At 51.2% G+C, this 17,656-nt stretch overlaps 2 protein-coding genes across 5 annotated transcripts; both read left to right on the top strand.

Annotated features, from left to right (window-relative positions):
* The first annotated feature begins 3,052 nt into the window (after window positions 1-3,052).
* On the top strand, window positions 3,053-5,468 carry Tmem141 (transmembrane protein 141). The gene is made up of 5 exons (XM_038336504.1): window positions 3,053-3,181; window positions 3,438-3,504; window positions 3,676-3,759; window positions 3,989-4,096; window positions 4,807-5,468. The coding sequence occupies exons 1-5, from the start codon at window positions 3,128-3,130 to the stop codon at window positions 4,818-4,820; spliced, it is 327 nt and encodes a 108-aa protein (XP_038192432.1). The 5' UTR covers window positions 3,053-3,127; the 3' UTR covers window positions 4,821-5,468.
* Window positions 5,469-7,805: 2,337 nt separating this feature from the next.
* Ccdc183 (coiled-coil domain containing 183) lies at window positions 7,806-17,524 on the top strand. Of its 4 annotated transcripts, none has more exons than XM_038336491.1 (14): window positions 7,812-7,822; window positions 9,054-9,175; window positions 9,467-9,677; window positions 9,886-10,053; window positions 10,736-10,840; window positions 12,471-12,593; window positions 14,240-14,365; window positions 14,466-14,520; window positions 14,968-15,068; window positions 15,948-16,108; window positions 16,324-16,492; window positions 16,575-16,685; window positions 16,759-16,855; window positions 17,350-17,524. In XM_038336491.1, the coding sequence occupies exons 3-14, from the start codon at window positions 9,555-9,557 to the stop codon at window positions 17,466-17,468; spliced, it is 1,458 nt and encodes a 485-aa protein (XP_038192419.1). In that variant the 5' UTR covers window positions 7,812-7,822; window positions 9,054-9,175; window positions 9,467-9,554; the 3' UTR covers window positions 17,469-17,524. The 4 variants fall into 4 exon arrangements, with proteins under 4 accessions (XP_041911372.1, XP_038192420.1, XP_038192419.1 ...); XM_038336493.1 differs by lacking the exon at window positions 7,812-7,822 and adding an exon at window positions 8,537-8,606 and having other exon boundaries at window positions 9,600-9,677; XM_042055438.1 differs by having other exon boundaries at window positions 7,806-7,822; window positions 9,054-9,677.
* The last annotated feature ends 132 nt before the right edge of the window (window positions 17,525-17,656 follow it).

The raw sequence follows: 17,656 nt of genomic DNA, 5'->3' as shown, positions 1-17,656 counted from the left end.
CCAAAACATTCAAGCCTACAGAGAAGGGGTAGGATGGGTGCCAGTATCAGGGGGATGCAGACGGTACTTTCATCCAAATGAACACCCAAAGCTATAACAACAACCTAAAGTGATTTGTGTTGGGACAGATCTGGGGACACCAGGGACAGCCATCGTTACCATGATAGGGAAGCTGCATCTTATCCCTCATCCGGGAATACAAACCCAATCACCGTCCTCCAAAGAGGAGCAGGAGCAAGGGACGAGTGCGGAACCTGATGGGAGGAGGGAGGCGACCGAGGTCTGAGTGAGAGGCTGGGGTGGGGGTGTGAAGACAGAGGGATCCCCACTCAGGGGCATCCCTCTGGATATGCAGGGCCCCCAGGAGTGCTGAAGGGAAGAGGCATGGTGACACAGTTCTCCCGCATCTTCATTCTCTTTCACTGTTAGGCACCAGCTAATGCTGGTTGGGGTGCATTTTTATTCTTAGAAGCATCTGCATTTCTTCAGACTCCATACAAAATATTACTTTAATTAATAACCAATAATCAATTTTTTATTGATATTTATTGAGCTCTACATAAATAATACATAAAGTGGTATTACTGGGTCTTGAGGAAGGTTGTTTCCTAATTTTCTGAGAAATCGCCACACTGACATCCAAAGGGGTTGTACCAGCTTGCATTCCCCCAATAATCAATTTAAAAAAAAACTTTCCATTTTATGTATATGCATGTTTTGCCTGTATATATGTCTGTGTAACACACATGTGCCTGGTACCTATGGAAGCCGAATGAGGACACTGAATTCCCATGGACTGAAGTCACAGATGGTTGTGAGCTGGGAATGGAATCCAGGTTCTCTGCAAGAACAGCCAATGCGCTTGATTGCCAGTCTTTTGCTGGGTGGTGGAGGCGCACACCTTTAATCCCAGCATTCAGGAGGCAGAGGCAGGGATACCTCGTTTGAGGCCAGCCTGGTCTACAGATCAAGTTCCAGGACAGCCAGGGCTATACAGAGACCCTTGTTGGGGAGGGGGAAGCAAAAAAAAAAAAAAAGAGGAGAAGAAAGAGGTAAGGAGAAAGAAATGGGGGGGTGCTGAAGCAATGGCTCAGTAGCTAAGAGCATTTACTACTCTTATAGAGGACTGGAGTTCAGTTCCCAGCACCCATATCAGGCCTCTCCTAGATGCCTGTAACTTGGATTCAGGGGATCTAATGCTCTCTTCTGACCTATGCAGGCACCTACATACATGCACACGCACACACACACAGACATATCACCTACATACATGTGCACACACCTACACAGAGACATATTACCTACACACATGCACACACACAAAGACATATTACCTACACACATGCGTGCACACCCACACACAGACATATCACCTACACACGAGTGCACACCCACACAGACATATCACCTACATACATGCACGCACACCCACACAGACATATCACCTACACACATGCATGCACACCCACACACAGACATATCACCTACACACGAGTGCACACCCACACACAGACATATCTCCTACATACATGTGCGCACACCCACACACAGACATATATAGCTGAGTCTTTAAAGAGCTTGCCATGCAACCACAAAGGCCTGAGTCCAGCCCCTCTCCCCTCCCCCTTCCTGAAACAGGCCCACAAGTTTATCCCAGGCTGACCCCAAACGCACAATCATCCTGCCTTCACCTCCTCCACGCAAGGTACACACCACAGCTAGATCCTCAACACACTTTTCACCCAGGCATAAACACCTGGCAAACCCCAACCCCACCCAAACCTGCTGACCACAGTCTCTGAGCCCAACCCGTACTGATGCACGATGAATAAAAACTCAGAGAAACTGAGGTTCAATCTGAAGATCTGGAAAGGAAATTAGCTGGCCACTGGCTCTTACCTTAACCTCAGTCCCAAATGGCCATCCTGCCTCCAGAAATTTCAGAATGAGACTGTGTCTGAGAGCTGTCTCTCCCATTTTATAATCCTCTCTATTTCTGGGATTAGAGGCATGCACCACTGGGATTAAAGGCATGCACCGCCCAGCTTTTATGGCAAACTACAGTGGCTACTGGAATTAAAGGTGTGCACTACCACTGCCTGGTCTGTAAGGCTGGGGGGGGGGGGCTGTTTTACTCTCTGATCTTCAGGCAAGTTTTATTTATTAAAATACAAATGAGCCAGGCAGTGGTGGCGCACGCCTTTAATCCCAGCACTCGGGAGGCAGAGGCATACGGATCTCTGTGAGTTCGAGGCCAGCCTGGTCTACAAGAACTAGTTCCAGGACAGGCTCCAAAAAGCCACAGAGAAACTCTGTCTCGAAAAACCAAAATAAATAAATAAATAAATAAATAAATGAATGAATGAATGAAATACAAATGAAATGCCACTACACCATATAGCTGAGTCCTGCCACAGACAATCAGCCTCTGCCACCGACAGGGCTTCCAATCTGGGGTGAGGGATCTGCGGGGACACTCCACGGTAAGTCACACAACTCGCTGCCTTCCTTGAAACGTACCTACTGCCCCTCTGTGTCCCTCGTCCTTGGTTGGCAAGGTCAGAATCAGGTAGTCCGCCCACCTGTGTTCCCAGAGTTCTTTTTCGCATCCCATCCGACCGTCCTCTAATCCTGGCTCTACTTTCCAGGTGGCTCAGCTCACCAGCTCCCCTCTGGGAGCTTCCAGCCAGGACCTTCTGACCTGTGGGCAACCAGCCTAGCTCTATGGACTCCAGCCCCTGACACAGAACAGGCACCAAAAATGGGCTCAATTGAATTTCTGGAATTCCAAGTCTCTACTCCATTGTTACTTTAACCCTTACTTGTAGTCTTAAAGCAAAGCCCCGGCTCATGTAATTAAAACGACCACTGCGCTCTTGAAGGAGTGACGAAAGCCAGGGCTGCTTTCAGGGTCACAAAACCCCAAGCTCAACTCCAAGACCAATACCAGCCCAAAGGACACCTACAGCCTCCCCGCTCCGTCCACGTGGTGAGCTCATCTAGGTTCCTCCCCTTAGAACGGGGAGTCGGGGGACCTAATCCTCTCTGCTACGTTCTGCGCAGGCCCGAGTCTTAGGCTCCACCCGTCCCCAGTCTGTCTGTCCTCTCTGGCGGAACCTGACCAACCATGGTGAATTTGGGCCTGTCCCGAGTGGATGACGCAGTGGCAGCCAGACACCCGGTGAGAAGGCTGGCCTGGGGTGCTGGATCTAGTTCTCAGAAGCTGACCTGAAGCCGACTACAGGCAGGGGAAGCTCCTTCATGGAGTGGCGGAGCGGGGACCCTCCTGCCTTGGGGATAGAGACGCTGAAGGAGTTTAGGAGAGGGTGGGATTTATCCGGTCCCCAGTGTCCCTCTCCAAACCAGGTCATGCCCAAAGGAGGAGCAGGAAGGGAGGAAAGGGAACTGAGCCATGAACACCACCACCTCCATCCCAGGGGCTCGAGGAATATGCCGCGTGCCAGTCGAACGCCTTCATGAAGGGCGTTTTCACCTTTGTCACAGGTAGGCTGGTTCCAGGGATCTTGGGACACAAAAAGAACACACCTTAAAGGGAAAAAACTGTAACCTACTGTCCAGAAGGTGGCGCCACGTCATCTTGCCTGCACTGCAGGTGCAGTGGACACTAAGACCATCACCTTGCTGGCTGACCAATGGTTCCTTGGCTCTTGGCAGGCGCTGGTGTGACTTTCGGCCTGCAGCTGTTCATTAAGCGGAAGTTTGCATACCCTGTGCAGTGGAGCTTGCTGGTGTCTGCTAGTGAGTACTCCATAGTAGGTACCATCCTGGGCCCTGAAATGCATCCATTGCCAGGGACTCTTCAGTGTTAGTGTGTTTCCGATTAAGACTTAACTGTGATCCAGCTCCAGTTTTGGCTGGAGCCCTACCCACCCTGTCTGCCCAGAAGTAGCTTGTGCCAGGTCCCCTTGTAAAAAGTGCAGGGGCTATGGTCCCCCAACTCACCACCCTCCTGCTTCCCGCTCTCCAGTTGTAGGATCTGTGGCGAGCTACAAAGTGACAAGAACAGAGTCTCAGAAATGCAGAGATCTCTGGCTCTTCCTGGAGACAGGTCAACTCCCCAAAGACATGAACACAGGTGAGAGGGCCCCAAAGGGGCAGCAAGATATTTCAGGAAGACGAGCTCATGGGACTCAAGTGATAGACTGCTCCTTCCCTCCAGCTAGTCTTGCTTCCCCCTGGAGGGGCTGAGGCTGGAAGAACAACAAAGAGCAGTGCACTCCCTGGAGGAGGAGCCAGGAAACTAGGGTGACCCTGAGACAGAGGGAAGGGCCTTGGGAAGGTGTGGGACAGGGCACAGCAGTTTACATCCACAGCTTAGAAGAGTCTAGGACTGAGACCCTGAATCTGATACCAAGTTGGTGGGCCTCAGGCCTGCTTGTCCTTGTTAGAGAAATCTGGTGTTTTTGGTTTTTGTTCTTCTAAGAAAGGGTCCATAGCCCAGGCTTGCCTTGAATTCCTGCTTCCGCCTCCTAGGTTTGGGATTATAAGTCTGTTTAACCACGTCTGACAGGAGCTCTGTTTTTGTCATGATAGAACAGGATCAGGACCCCTCAAAAACCAGACATAGGCCGGGCGGTGGTGGCGCATGCCTTTAATTCCAGCACTTGGGAGGCACAGGCAGGCGGATCTCAGTGAGTTCGAGGCCAGCCTGGTCTACAAAGCAAGTTCCAGGACAGCTAGGACTGTTACACAGAGAAACCCTGTCTCAAAAAAATCAAAATTGAAACAAAAAAAAAGAAAAACCCACAGATGTGAATCCAGCTGTCTCCCTTTTGCCTCTTACAGATCATCACAACTAGAAGAGCTCTGGCTGCTTAGGGTGTGGAGGATCTGAAGAGGGGAATCCTGGAATACAGGATGCAACACAGACTCCAGGCTGGTCCTTCCTACCTCACCAAACACACACACACGCGCGTGCGCGCACACACACACACACACGCACACACACCTTGAGCGTTACCTGTCCCCCACACGTGTGTTTAGGCGGACCTGCCTGACAACCTGTCCCAAATCTAGTCACCAAACACACACACACACACACACACACACACACACACACACACACCCTGAGTATCACCTGTCCCCCACACATGTGTTTAGGCAGGCCTGCCTGACAACCTGTCCCAAATCTAGGACTCCCCCAGGAGTTCAGCTCAGAAAAGGGCTTAGAAGACAAGGATTAGAAGGGGGTGGGGGGATCCTCCAGAGCAGCAAGAAGTCGGGGTCTCAGAGAAAGTTGTATCCTGTTGCTCACAGCTGTGGGGGCAGCAGCCTGCAAGTGGCGAGAGAGACTTCTTCTCTATTTTCTCTGGTGCTTTGGGGTCCCTCTTCTGACCTCTGCGTCCCGAGTCCAAGGAGAACTGAGGAGGGTTGTAACTAATAAACGGCTTGTCGTTTTCCTACCTGAGCTCTGAAGCAATTAAACAAGTTGGTGAGGTTGTTCTGTGGGTCTGCTGCTAAGCCTGCTGACTGAGTTTAATTCCCCAAGAACCACGTGGTGGGAAGAGTAACAACTAATCTCTACTGTGGTGTGTGGGTTCCCGTTACACATGCACAGGCACACACAAAAGAAATACAGGTGTAATATTAAAAAGAAAGCCCAGGCAGTGGTGGCGCGCACCTTTAATCCCTGAACTGGGGAGGCAGACACAGGCGGATCTCTGTGAGTTCGAGGCCTGCCTGATCTATAGAGCGAGTTCTAGGACAGTCAGGGCTACACAGAGAAACCCTGTCTCAAGAAAAAACAAATAGGTAGATCTCTGTGAGTTCAAGGTCAGCCTGGTTTACAGAGTGAGTTCCAGGACAGCTAAAGCTACAGAGAAACTCTGTCTCCAGAAACAAAGACAAACAGAATGTAGGGGGTGAGAAGATGTGATCATGCCCCGTATGGCTGATCTTGGAGGATATGCAGAAGTTCCGAAGGTAGAGCCCAAGAACTGGATGTTCCTTCCAGCCATCTGGGCCATGTAGTTACACCAATGCCTATCCTCCTGGAAGTCTACCAGAGGAGCAGAACAGAGGTAGGAGCAGTCAGAGCCCAGGCAGGGATATGAGTCGTGCCCACCTGCTTAGCATCAGTGAAGCCCTTCTCCAAGAAAGAACAAGCAGGACAGCTCCAAAGGAAATGTCTGGGGAGGAAGGAGACCACCCACACCAACCAGCCCCGAAAAAAAAAACAAACAGATTGTCCCAACCTTATATCCCAGGAGCACAAAGACTTGGCCTTGGCCAGCTCCTACACCTCTACTGAGCTTCTCAATTGGATGTCTGTGGGAAAAATCAGTGGACGGAGTGGCAGCAGGCCTCACATAGTCCAAGCTTGAGCCAAGTTAGTTTTCATATAGAAACCGAGGTAGATGGTCTATCAGTGTCTGTGCTGTTGCCAACAACATACCACAGACTTGGGCAGATTATAATTTTAAAAAAAGTTGTTTTTTTTTTCCAGACAGGGTTTCTCTGTGTAACGGTCCTAGCTGTCCTGAAACTCTCTTTGTAGGCCAGATTAGCTGTCCTGGAACTCATTTTGTAGACCAGGCTGGCCTCAAACTCACAGAGATCTGCCAGCCTCTGCCTGCCCAACTAAAAAAACAAAAACAAAAAAAAAACCAAAAAAACAAAAACCTTGTTTTAACCCACGGTTCTGGAGGCCAAAGGTCCAGCAGCCACCTAGTGGTGGCTGTCATTCTGGCAGAGTCCAGAAACATCACAGGTCAGAAACAGAGCATACATGTTGCTTCCTCCTTCCTATAAAGCCACTGAGGTTTGACCATGGTGGCTCTACCCTGGTCACTTAAATTCTAATCTCTCAAAAGCCCTACTTAAAGGACACAGTCCTGTTTCCTACCCTCTTAAAACCTCACAATGGGGGTGGGGTATAAACTCCAGCATGAGCTTTAGCTTTGGGGGACATGCCATCTTCAATCCCCGGCAGTGTTTTAAGAGCTCTTCTGCGGGTCAGGGACCCAGGCATCCTTCAGTCTCTTTCCTGTTGGAATGGCCCCCCTTCTCAATCTAGCTCATCGTGCCGGGTGGCTCCACCAGCTCCAGACACTGCTTCATCATCCCATTTAACAGAAGGAAAAAAGGGGGAAGAAGACAGTTCTTCTGCCATGTCTGTATACACACCGCTGGCCAGAACTAAGTTACATGGTACATCAAGCAGAAGGAAACCCAGGAAGGCAGCCTTACTCTAGACAGCCATTTATTTGCTCCACTAAAATTCAGGAGTTCTGTATCTGAGGGAAAAGAAAGAGCTATAATTTGACTCTGCCTCAGCTGGACACCAAGCTGGGCCACCAAAAACTAGGGAGGTAAGGTGAGCAGCCATGGCCATGTCAGGTCATTCCAGCCCTCTTGAGGATGAGGCATAGACCAGAAGGGAGGCAAGAGGTGACCGCAGAGTTTAGACTGGACAGGAAAGTGGCTGAAAGGTAAAGGCTCCATGTGAGAGGACATGGGAAGAGACACAAATGTGTCCTGTGTTAGACACATGTTCTGACCCCATAACCCCCAAAATCCATACACTGAAGTCCTAACCCACAGGACCTCAGAAGGCAGCCATTGGAGATGAGCCCTTTAATGAAGTGATTAGAACTAACTGATGCCACGGGGACCAATCCAGTCTTTCTGGCATCCTTATAAGAGGAGATTAGGATACAGACTGGCACAGAGGGAGAACTGCATGAGCTCACAGGAGCAGAAAGCATCTACAGCCGAGGGGAGACACAGCAGAAGCAGCAGCCATGCAACACCCTGACTCTGCCTTCTATTCCCAGACTGAAGAACAAACACCTGAAGAAGAGTAAGCTCCCCACTGGTACTGAGTTATGCAGCCCCATGCAGACCATGTTGCAGACCCCACGGTGTGCTCTGCCGCCGACTGCTAGCACACTGCTCTAAGGGAAGGGGTATGGTGTAGATGTGTGGACTTGTCCCTGCCCATAACTGGGGACCCAAGATCCAGGGGGCTGAGGGAGGCAGGAGTCAAGCAGGGTGGCACCAGACAGGGCCAGCACAGGTCTGGAAAAGTTGGAAGAGATTGAACAGTGCTGGGCAGAAGCTGGGGTGGGGCACTAGGTCACCCAGTGCCTGGGCTTTGAACTAGGAGTATGGGTTGGAAAGAGAGGTCTCCCCAAGCACTGACATTGAGGTTAGATGTAGGAGGCACAGTCGAGCACTCTGTGGCCCCGAGAGCAGGGGAGAGAACAAGAAGGTGGGGTGCTGGGTGAGGCATTGCACTAAATCATCACAGATTGCTCACCACCAAGAGGTCTCTGGTGTCTAGTGGAACCCCTGAAACAGCAGCCTCAGGACTCATTTCCCTTAGAACAAGCACCCAGAGGTGGCCTTGAGAATGAAATTCTAAAAGGATGGAATTTCAGGGTTCTCTGGGCATTGAGAACCTTAGTCCCATCACAATGACCTGAAATTCCAAGGACAATCTCAACTTAGGCTCAGTTGTGAGCAGGGAGGCTGAGAGGCACACAGGATCCTTGGAGGATCTTTAGGGCCCACCATGAAGATTCACAATGAAGCAGCTGTAGAAGCACAAATACAGGAGCTAAGGACCATCACTCGGCTCCAGGGTGAGCCACACTGGGGACTGCCACTCTGGCCTGCTATTAGGTAGCTTGTCATCCTACAACCCACCCAGGCCCCCTTGGGCAAAAGTTCCAGAAGGGCCTGCCATGTGAGGGGAGCTTCGAGGAGATTTGTGCATTTACTACAACACTGTTGCAAAGTTGGAGGGATTGAGGAGGGATCTACCTGATTCTAGGCACAGGAACTGTGAAAGAGAGAAGGGTTCCCCATCCCTGGTCTTGGCCTCACTCTCTTTACTTCCCAGCATCCATCCCTGGAGAGTCTTGTAGATTACCAATTGATCAGGGAAGCCCGTGTCTTCCAGGGAAGGGGAAAGAAATGGTCGTGGAGGCAATGCAGCATTCCACTAGACTCTCTGGATGCTTTGCTGGAATTCTCAGCCAGTCCTTTAGCCTACCGTCTGGTAATCTTGTTCCCTCCATCACCTACAGAACAATGTCGGGCGCTCCAGATCCAGGGCGTGAAGGAGAAGACGGCTCAGAACAAGGCTACACTAGGCCTCCTGCGCAACAACCTCCGTCGAGGGGCCCAGGAGTGGGCTTTGGCTAAGAAGGTGCAAAAGCCCCACCCCCATCGCAGTCTGGGGATAAGAGGTGGCGGTTCACTTGGGGTTCACTTAACACGTGCATACACCCTACCCCTTTCTCTGGCCCAGAAGGCCTGCAGGGATAGGTACTTTTGTGACTGGTGTCCAGGGCAGGTTTCCCAATACCCACCCGGAGTGCTTAGTACCTGCAGGTATTCCATAGTACCACGGGACTCCTTGGGCTCTCTGACCTCCTTTCCGGACCCCATAACATTGGAGCAGGGATGGCCATGGAGGGGTCCTGTGTGCTCTGCTCAGGGGTCTCAGGACCAACGGTCTCCTTGCTGGATTAGCGGCGAGTAAGAGGCACAGTGGGATATGTCTGAGTACATCAGTGCCCAGGGGGATGCAAAAGGGCCAGGCTTCTGGCTCAGCCACCGCCGCTCCACAGTATGATCAGCGGACCATCTCCAAGGCCTGTGGGAAGGACGTGTCTATGAGGCTGGCACACCACCGTTGTTCTATGGAGGTAACGAGGCAGAAAGGATCCCTTGCCCCTTTCAGTCCCAGTCCCCGAGGTCCGCCTACAGTAAATGTAATGAGGCCGGCGGGAAGGCGTGGCACGTTCCAACCTCCTGCTCCCCGTGGGGCAGCCGCGGGTCCCTGACTGGCAGCCTTCCTGGGGTCCCCGCGGCGCTCCCTCTCGCACCCACGCGCGGGCGCCCTCCCTGACTCAGGTGGCTCGGGAGAAGCTGCGCAAGTACGTCTTCGACCGTGTGAATGCACACAACGTACTGGTCCATCTGGCTCGGCGACGGGGACAGAAGCTGGAGAGCTTGCAGCTGGAGCTGGCCAGTCTGCGGAACCAGCCTGATGCCACTAAAGACGAGCTAAAGCTGCTGCAGGTGTCAGGGGACCGGGAGGGGGCAGCGGAAAGCATCGACTTTGCACTGGAGCTTTCCAGGGGAGGCGGGACTCAGCGAGCGTGATTCCGAAAGGGTGGTTCTATACCAGAGGATGTGGAGACGTCTGTAAAGGGGACGAAGTCCCGCCTTCAGACAGCGCCTCTGTATCAGGGCTGGATCGCTAATTAGGCAGGGTTCTGCGGGAAGGGCGTCTCCTTCGGTGAGGGTCTTTGTAAGAGAAAAAAAAAAACTTTAACAGGTGAGATTGGCCTACATCAGAAGGGTGGGATCTGCGGATGGGCAGGACCTTTTGGTTAGTTTATGCCCTTACATGGCTGTGTACAAACAGGAAAACTTACTAACAAGGAGCAGGAAACCGATGTCTTGAGGTAATGTTTTATCACACAGCTGTAAACATGAAGTGGGAATCAAAGCCATTTTATACATGGTGACTGGGTGGATAAGATGCACAACAATGACTTCACCTGCAGGACCTGGTGCCAGGGGCAGAACTAAGGGAGCCCGACACCCTTGTGTGAAAGCCCAGCCCCCCCCCACTCCCATCCCCCAGCCGGTGCCCTCCTGATCAGGGTTCTGCCCCTTCACACCTGAGCTGAGGTTGTGGGGAGGTGGGTCTTGTCACCAAGCCTTTTCAGTGATCCAACTCCACCACTGCCATCAGATTATCCGCCAGCTGGAGAACAATATTGAAAAGACCACGCTCAAGATCACCACCAGCCGGAACATCCACATGCTGTACACAGACCTGCTGGACTACCTTAAGAAGGTGAGCCCCCGCCCACAGGGAGCCCCGCCCCCAGGGAGCCCCGCCTCCAATCTCTTCTGCGCAGCCTGCAAAGTGGCTCGGAAAAAGTGTGTGGGAACTTTCCTTAGAGAACTTCATTTTTATTGTTCCACACAAACATATTATGGGGTGCGCCTATTATTTGGGCTTAAGCCTGGGCATGGTGCCACAGGTCTGTGATCTCAGAACTCAAGAGGCTAAAATGGGAAGATTACATATTCCGGGACAGTCTGGGTTACACAGCAAGACCCTGTCTCAAAAACAGATGCAAATCATCACACACACACACACACACACACACACACATCACAAAAACCACAGAATTCTTTCACATACTAACTAATTTAGTTTGGGTCTTTGAGGGTCAGAGATGAATGATACTTCCTTCCCAGGGAGTCCCTTAACATGGTTTAGGACAGATTCCATTTCCACCTTCAAAAATATGCTGAACGCATATCTCCCTGCCCTCTTTGGATCTGGCTACCCTGCTTTCTGTATTGGAAGCCAGGAGAAAGCAGATTCTGGCCCCTGTACATCCCAGGGAACCATGACTGTGAATCTCACTGAGCAACTCCCACAGTGGCTCCCATAGAGCAAAGCATCTGCAGTGGAAGTGGGGGAGAAAGGGCTTCAGGGCAGCAGGGTACGGAAAGCAGCACGGTGCATGGGCCTGGAAAGGTGGCCAGGAGGAATCCCTAATGCTTTAGCCCTTAGAAAGGGAGGTTAAATGAGTAGCGTGGCTCGAGGTTAAATGAGTAGCGTGGCTCGCTGGAAAAAGGGTTGGAATGTGGGCAAATGCAGCTTTTCCCTGCTGGGGTCAAGTCCCTGAGCCAAGGTGTCATGCTCTGGTCTGTCCCTCTTACCTGACCCTAGTGCTGGAGGCTCAACTGGAGGCCCTGCCCACCTTTCCTTCCTGTGTCCAGCCCTCCCCACACTCCTTCTCCTGGGTATTCTTATAGGACTTTCTCTCCAGAACAAACACACCTGAAACAAATCCCAATATCCACATTTTCTTTAAAATCAGCAAAGATTCAGCATGTACAGGTTTTAACAGCAAAATATCAAAAGCTAAGCTTCCTTGGCCATCGATGCACCTAGCCTTGGGCTAAATATGCTACCTTACTTCTCCATCCACCCTAACAGAAACCTTCCGAAAAAGTCAGGATCACCCTAAAAAGGCTAGATGTGATCCCAAGATCACATCGCTAGCTGGTCAGAACTTCACTTTGAGCCCTATCTGTCTCCAAGCCCATCTTTCAAGTCCCTCTGTTCCACTTCAGACCAAAGATGCCCCCAAGCAAACCCTCCTGAGTTTCAGAGTATCTTTGCTGTGATACAACATTGAGTCATTACATCCTCTTGTCCTAGGTAGTGAGCATCCATAGGCCACCAATGACTATCCACACTAGAACACTTCTTTCTCCTGATGGCTCTGTGCCTTGCCCAGAGGCTAGGCCACAGACAGAACCGCTATCCTGTCTCCAGGGCTAACGCAGTCTGGGAATGAAGGACGGAAGGGAATCAGAAGGCTCAGGAAAGCCAGCAATAGGGTATGATGGCACCAAAGGAATCCATGGCTTCATGGCCATGCTGCCTTTGCCCATCCTGATAGGTGCTGGCAGGCTACCCCACGGAGCTAGACAAGCTTCAGAACCTGGTAACCAACTACTGCTCAGAGCTGTCAGATATGACCATCATGTCCCAAGATGCCATGATGATTACTGATGAGGTCAAGGTGAGTCCAAGGATTGGGGAACCATCAGTAGCTGGCTCACCTGATCCTGTCTTGTTCGGGACCTATCTGGACATCCTATGCCTACAATACTCATCCTCACTGGAGAAATCCATTGTTATCCCTACCAACTGATTTGCTCACCCATGGGACAGAGAAAGCCAATTTGGGCACAGAGGCCATAATAGAGGTGGCCAGGAAAGTGGGCATCTATTCACCTTGTCATTACCAAGATCCCTGTCTCAGGGCTGGAGAGACGGCTTAGCGGCTAAGAGCACTGGCTGCTCTTCCAGAGAGGTCCTGAGTTCAATTCTCAGCAACCATATGGTGGCTCACAACCATCTGTAATGATATCTGGTGCCCTCTTCTGGCCTGCAGACAGACATGTAGACAGAACACTGTATACATAATAAACAAATAAATCTTTTTTTAAAAAAAAAAAAAAAACACTATCTCTAGGGAGACAGGACTAGGGAAGCCAGCAGCTCCCATCCTCCTGAAGTGGGCAGTTCATCTAGTAGTCCACCATATCACATTTAGGTCAGTATGGCCAACAGAGGCAAAGGATTTCAGAAGTCTCAAGGGTGGCTTTCCAAGGAAGTATGTTTGAATGGGCTCTGAAGAACCAGCAAAGTCCAGGGGTAATCAGAGCTCAAAAGGAGAAAGGACAGAAAAGCCAAGGCTGTTGCCATGTATTAGTGCACAGAAGTTTATGTAACTTCCCTGCAGGAATCATTGGAGGCTATAGGGTCTTCAGGCTTACAGCCTCAGAGAAGATAAAGGACACATGATCAGATTGTGCTTTTATGCTGAATGTGGTGGCACAGGTCACTGATCCCAACACTTGGGAGGCAGAGTTGGGTCCATCTGTGAGTTCGAGGCCAGCCTGGTCTACAGAGTGAGTTCCAGGACAGCCAGGGGCTACACAGAGAAACCCTGACTTGGGAAACAAACAAACTAACAGAAAGACATCACAGATTGTGTTTTATAATGGCCAGAAGGTGCTGGAGCAGAATCACTGGCTGTGTGGCCAGGCCAGTAGCAGAGTGTGGGTGGCCAGAAGCAGACAGGGCATGGGAATCTTTAAGGGGTGACCACAGTGAGCTTTGGTGATAGGAGGGGTGTGAGAGCAGGAGGGAGGGAGGGAGGGATGGCAGTTTTCAGCCTCAAAAGGAGAATGGAAGAGAGACTAGGGTTGAGAATTAAGGGGATGAATTACTTTTAGATATGTTAAATCTTACATTCATTTTAATGGGTTCCAAGTGGAACAAGCCAGGAGGCAACTAAAGAAAGGTAAGGGCCTAGGGGAAAGGAGAGAAAGAGAGAGAGAGAGAGAGAGAGAGAGAGAGAGAGAGAGAGAGAGAGAGAGAGAGAGAGAGAGAGAGAGAGAGAGAGAGAGAGAGAGAGAGAGAGAGAGAGAGAGAGCCTGGCCTAGAGAGAAAAGTCAGTAGGCATGTGTTCACCACAAGTGTCTGCACTACAGAGGCAAGGGGGCACCCAAGAGGACAGTGGGAACCAGTAAGAAGAAAAGAATGGCCAGCTTTCTTCCATAGTCCAATAAGATGAAGACTAAAATCTGGCCACTGGCTTTAGAGCCCTGGGAGGACCCCTGGTGTGACAGTATCCCCACTGACTCTCTATGTCCCCAGAGGAACATGAGGCAAGGAGAGGCGACCTTCATTGAGGAGAGAAGGGCACGGGAAAACCGGCTGAACCAGCAAAAGAAGCTTATTGACAAGATCCACACCAAGGAAACCAGCGAGAAGTACCGCCGTGTACACCTTGAGCCACGCCCCGTGGCACCCACCACTCCTTGGGGGAAGAGCCGGGAGGACCCTTCATTTCTCGTTCTCACCTGGTTCTTTCCCCCATCAGGGCCGAAGGGACTTGGATTTCCCCTCCAACCTGATGAGTATGGACACCATGAAGGGTGAGCTTCAGCCCCTTGCCTTGTCCAGCCAAGGCCACCAGTAGCCAGCAATGACTGGGACTGCCCAGCCATGTCATCATGAGACCAGTGGTCACTAGGGTGAGGAAGACAGACAGCCCCTGCCTCTCCCTGACTGTCCCTGAAGAATCTGAGAGCCTGCGGCACAAGGTGGCTGCAGAGATGTTATCTCTAGCAACTAGAGCTCAGGTGCCCAGTGACATCAGAACCGCTTCCCAGAGCCACATGATGCCATGTTGCTCCTGGTCCTTGTCTGTCCTTGAGTTTCCCAAGGTACTCTGAAGGGTCAGGCTGAGGAGGGCAGGTACAGGTACAGGTCACACGAGGGCACCTAACATCCTGGGTGTCTTCTCCGAAGCCAGAGTGTCTAAAGGCACCAGGTAGCCATTCCTGCATGCTGACTAGGCCCTCCCTTTCTGCTCTGCCCAGTGAGGAAAAGAGAAACTTCCATAGCAGATATGGAATACCAGACAGAAGTGACCACTTTGGTAGAGAGGGTCAAGTCTGCTGTACAGTGCTCTCACCTCTGGGTAAGTCTCCCTGACACCCGAAGGGTGACTAAGTGAGGCCAGGGCCTGGGGTGCTCTGCAGAAAGTTCACAGAGCTTAACCTCCCCTTGGAGGCCCCCAAACGTGATGCTCCCAAGCCTGGAACAAGTCTGGGCTTTTCTGAGGTATATGGATGGCATGTCCTAACCATATTCTATGCACAGGACAGAAATGGAAAAGAAATGAATGAAATGTATGCCCTGGCAATGCTGAAGCATGCACAGGCAGCTGGTATATGGCGCTTCTGTTGAACTTGTCCATATTGGGTTTCATGGTCTAAGTTGATGAAGACGACTGACCAGGTCTCTTCTTCAAGAGGGCACCAGATCTTATTACAGGCAGTTGTGAGTCACCATGTGGTTGCTGGGGAATTGAACTCAGGGCCTTTGGAAGAGCAGGCAGTGCTCTTAACCTCTGAGTCATCTCTCCAGCCCCATGCATAAATTCTAGTCTGCTAGAATTTGAAAGTTCAAATGCTAAGGACATGAACCCCTTCCCAACTTGACAACCACAGTGAATTAGCCTCCTTTTGTCATAGACCTAACTGAGTTACCATTGTCAGGCCTTGAGGTCCCATCCACAGCATCTTGACTGAAGGCGATACATGGTCTCTTCATGATAGATGGAGTTAATTACCCTCTGCCTGACATGAGAGTTATGTATGTATAAGGACATGTACAGGTTACCCTTCTACCCAGCCCCTCATAAACCTTAGTGCCCCAAAGTATTCATTGTCATGACTGAGCCCCAAGTACCACAAAGCTGCACTCTCCATTGGGAGAGGCCCAGGAGAAACCAGGACTATGAGGCCCTACTGCCTTTCAGACCCACACCCGTTTCTCTCTGCCTTGAACTGCTTAGGACATAGCGGGCCGCTTCCTGGCTCAGAAGAACACAGAGGAGAACCTGGAGCTGCAAATGGAGGACTGTGAGGAGCGGCGGATGCAGTTGGAAGCCCTGATGAAGAAGCTGGAACTGGAAGAGGCACTGCTCAAATTCCACCAGACACCCAGCTCTGTTGGGTACGTTTCAGGGCTGCTGGATGGCCCCACAGGTACAAGTTAGTAGCTGCACATACCTATAGCCAGTAAACCTGGGCATCCGCCAACAAGCTAAGGATCCACCCACTTGAAGCTGAATTTATGAGCCCCTGAAGTTGACACACCTGGCTCAGGACTCCTGTGGGCCCTGAGTACTGTCTGTCCCACCCTTACTGCTATGACTACCTCTTCCCCAGCTTTAATTCAATTGAAAAAAAGATGACGAATATGCTAGAAGAGGAAGAAGCAAGGCTCCAGCAGGCCTACAGCAACATGACCAAGAGCCAGCAGCTGCTGCTGGCCATCCAGACAGGTATTGACAACCTCTACATCCGGCTCATCGGCATCACCTTGCCAGCCACCCAGGTACCAGCCCTAGCGGGGAGCTGCTTACATAGGGTCCTCATGTGGGGACACTAGAAAAACAAGCTGCCTCTCTGGCCTACAGAAAGAAGTAGCAATATCGGACACCCTTGATGTGTATGGCAAGCTGGAATATTGCGAGGGGAAGCTCATATACCTGGCTGAACGCGTGCAAATGCTGACCAGAGATGAGGAGGTAGCCCCGGGTCATGGAAGGGTACCCACAAAGCCCATGTCGTATCCAAGCTGATAAGGGTGCTGCCCTGCAGGTTGACACAAAGGTGAGGGATGCCCTGGAATCATCCACTCTAAAGGAGAAGCATAATACCAGGATTACCTTTGAGGACCAAGAGGAGGACATGATAGGTGAGGCCCTAGATGGGGGGAGAGGAATCATAGCCGGAACTAGATAGGGCCTGAACTCAAGGCAAGAGATGGCACACCTAGGTCTGATTGGAACATACTGGCAGACTGGTGCTAAAGGGAAAGGTTTTAATTGAGGTGACAGAGGTTAACCTTTACAAGGATTTTTTTTTTTTTTTGAGACAAAGGGGCATATCATGGAATGGGTCATAAGGGAGCCCAGACCAGACTATTAGTGGGATTCCTGCCGCAAAGACAGGGTAGGGTGAACGGCGAAGGGCGGCTAGTATGGGTGATCCTGGCAAATTCTGGTTCCTTGGCACCTGGCCTTGGGTGACTTAGGGCAGGGGTCAGATCACAGAGTCTTCAGGCATTGGTCCATCTCTGAGATGAGCTGCAGACACAGAAGGTCCATGGCAGCAAAAGCAAACGGGTAAAGAGGGGTAAGGGGGGTCTCTGGAAAGAGGGGGCCAGTCACTCCTTTTTTGCATGTGCAGAAACCTTCCAGTTTGCCGACGTGGACCATAGCTACGTCCCTTCGCGGGCCGAGATAAAGAAACAGGGCCAGCGGTTGATTGAGGGGAAGCTCAAGATGTCCAAAAAGAAGAAAAAGTAGCCCTGTCCGGGTTTTAGTGCACAAATAAACATTTTTCCATAACTACTCTAGAAAAATTAGAAACTGCCCCAGACTTTCAGGGCGGGGAGGCGGGGCTTGGACGGGGAGAAGAGGGGAGGGGCTGCTCGAAAGGGGCGGGATCTAGGGCTCCCACTGCGCATGCGGTGTCTACGTGTCCCTCTTGATGC

The sequence above is a fragment of the Arvicola amphibius genome, chromosome 7, assembly GCF_903992535.2.
Source record: "Arvicola amphibius chromosome 7, mArvAmp1.2, whole genome shotgun sequence".
Lineage (NCBI taxonomy): Eukaryota > Metazoa > Chordata > Mammalia > Rodentia > Cricetidae > Arvicola > Arvicola amphibius.
The sequence above is the reverse complement of the archived record's forward strand: the minus strand, read 5'-3'. Positions and strand labels throughout refer to the sequence as shown.

Bases quoted from the DNA above. Each gene is read 5' to 3' on its own strand.
- Ccdc183 (XM_038336493.1), top strand. From the start codon at position 8,537: ATGAAGATTCACAATGAAGCAGCTGTAGAAGCACAAATACAGGAGCTA. The intron at 12,594-14,239 runs GTGAGTCCAAGG...CTATGTCCCCAG, and splicing joins TGATTACTGATGAGGTCAAG to AGGAACATGAGGCAAGGAGA. The intron at 14,366-14,465 runs GTACACCTTGAG...TTCCCCCATCAG, and splicing joins CCAGCGAGAAGTACCGCCGT to GGCCGAAGGGACTTGGATTT.
- Tmem141 (XM_038336504.1), top strand. From the start codon at position 3,128: ATGGTGAATTTGGGCCTGTCCCGAGTGGATGACGCAGTGGCAGCCAGA. The intron at 3,505-3,675 runs GTAGGCTGGTTC...GGCTCTTGGCAG, and splicing joins CGTTTTCACCTTTGTCACAG to GCGCTGGTGTGACTTTCGGC. The intron at 3,760-3,988 runs GTGAGTACTCCA...CCCGCTCTCCAG, and splicing joins GAGCTTGCTGGTGTCTGCTA to TTGTAGGATCTGTGGCGAGC.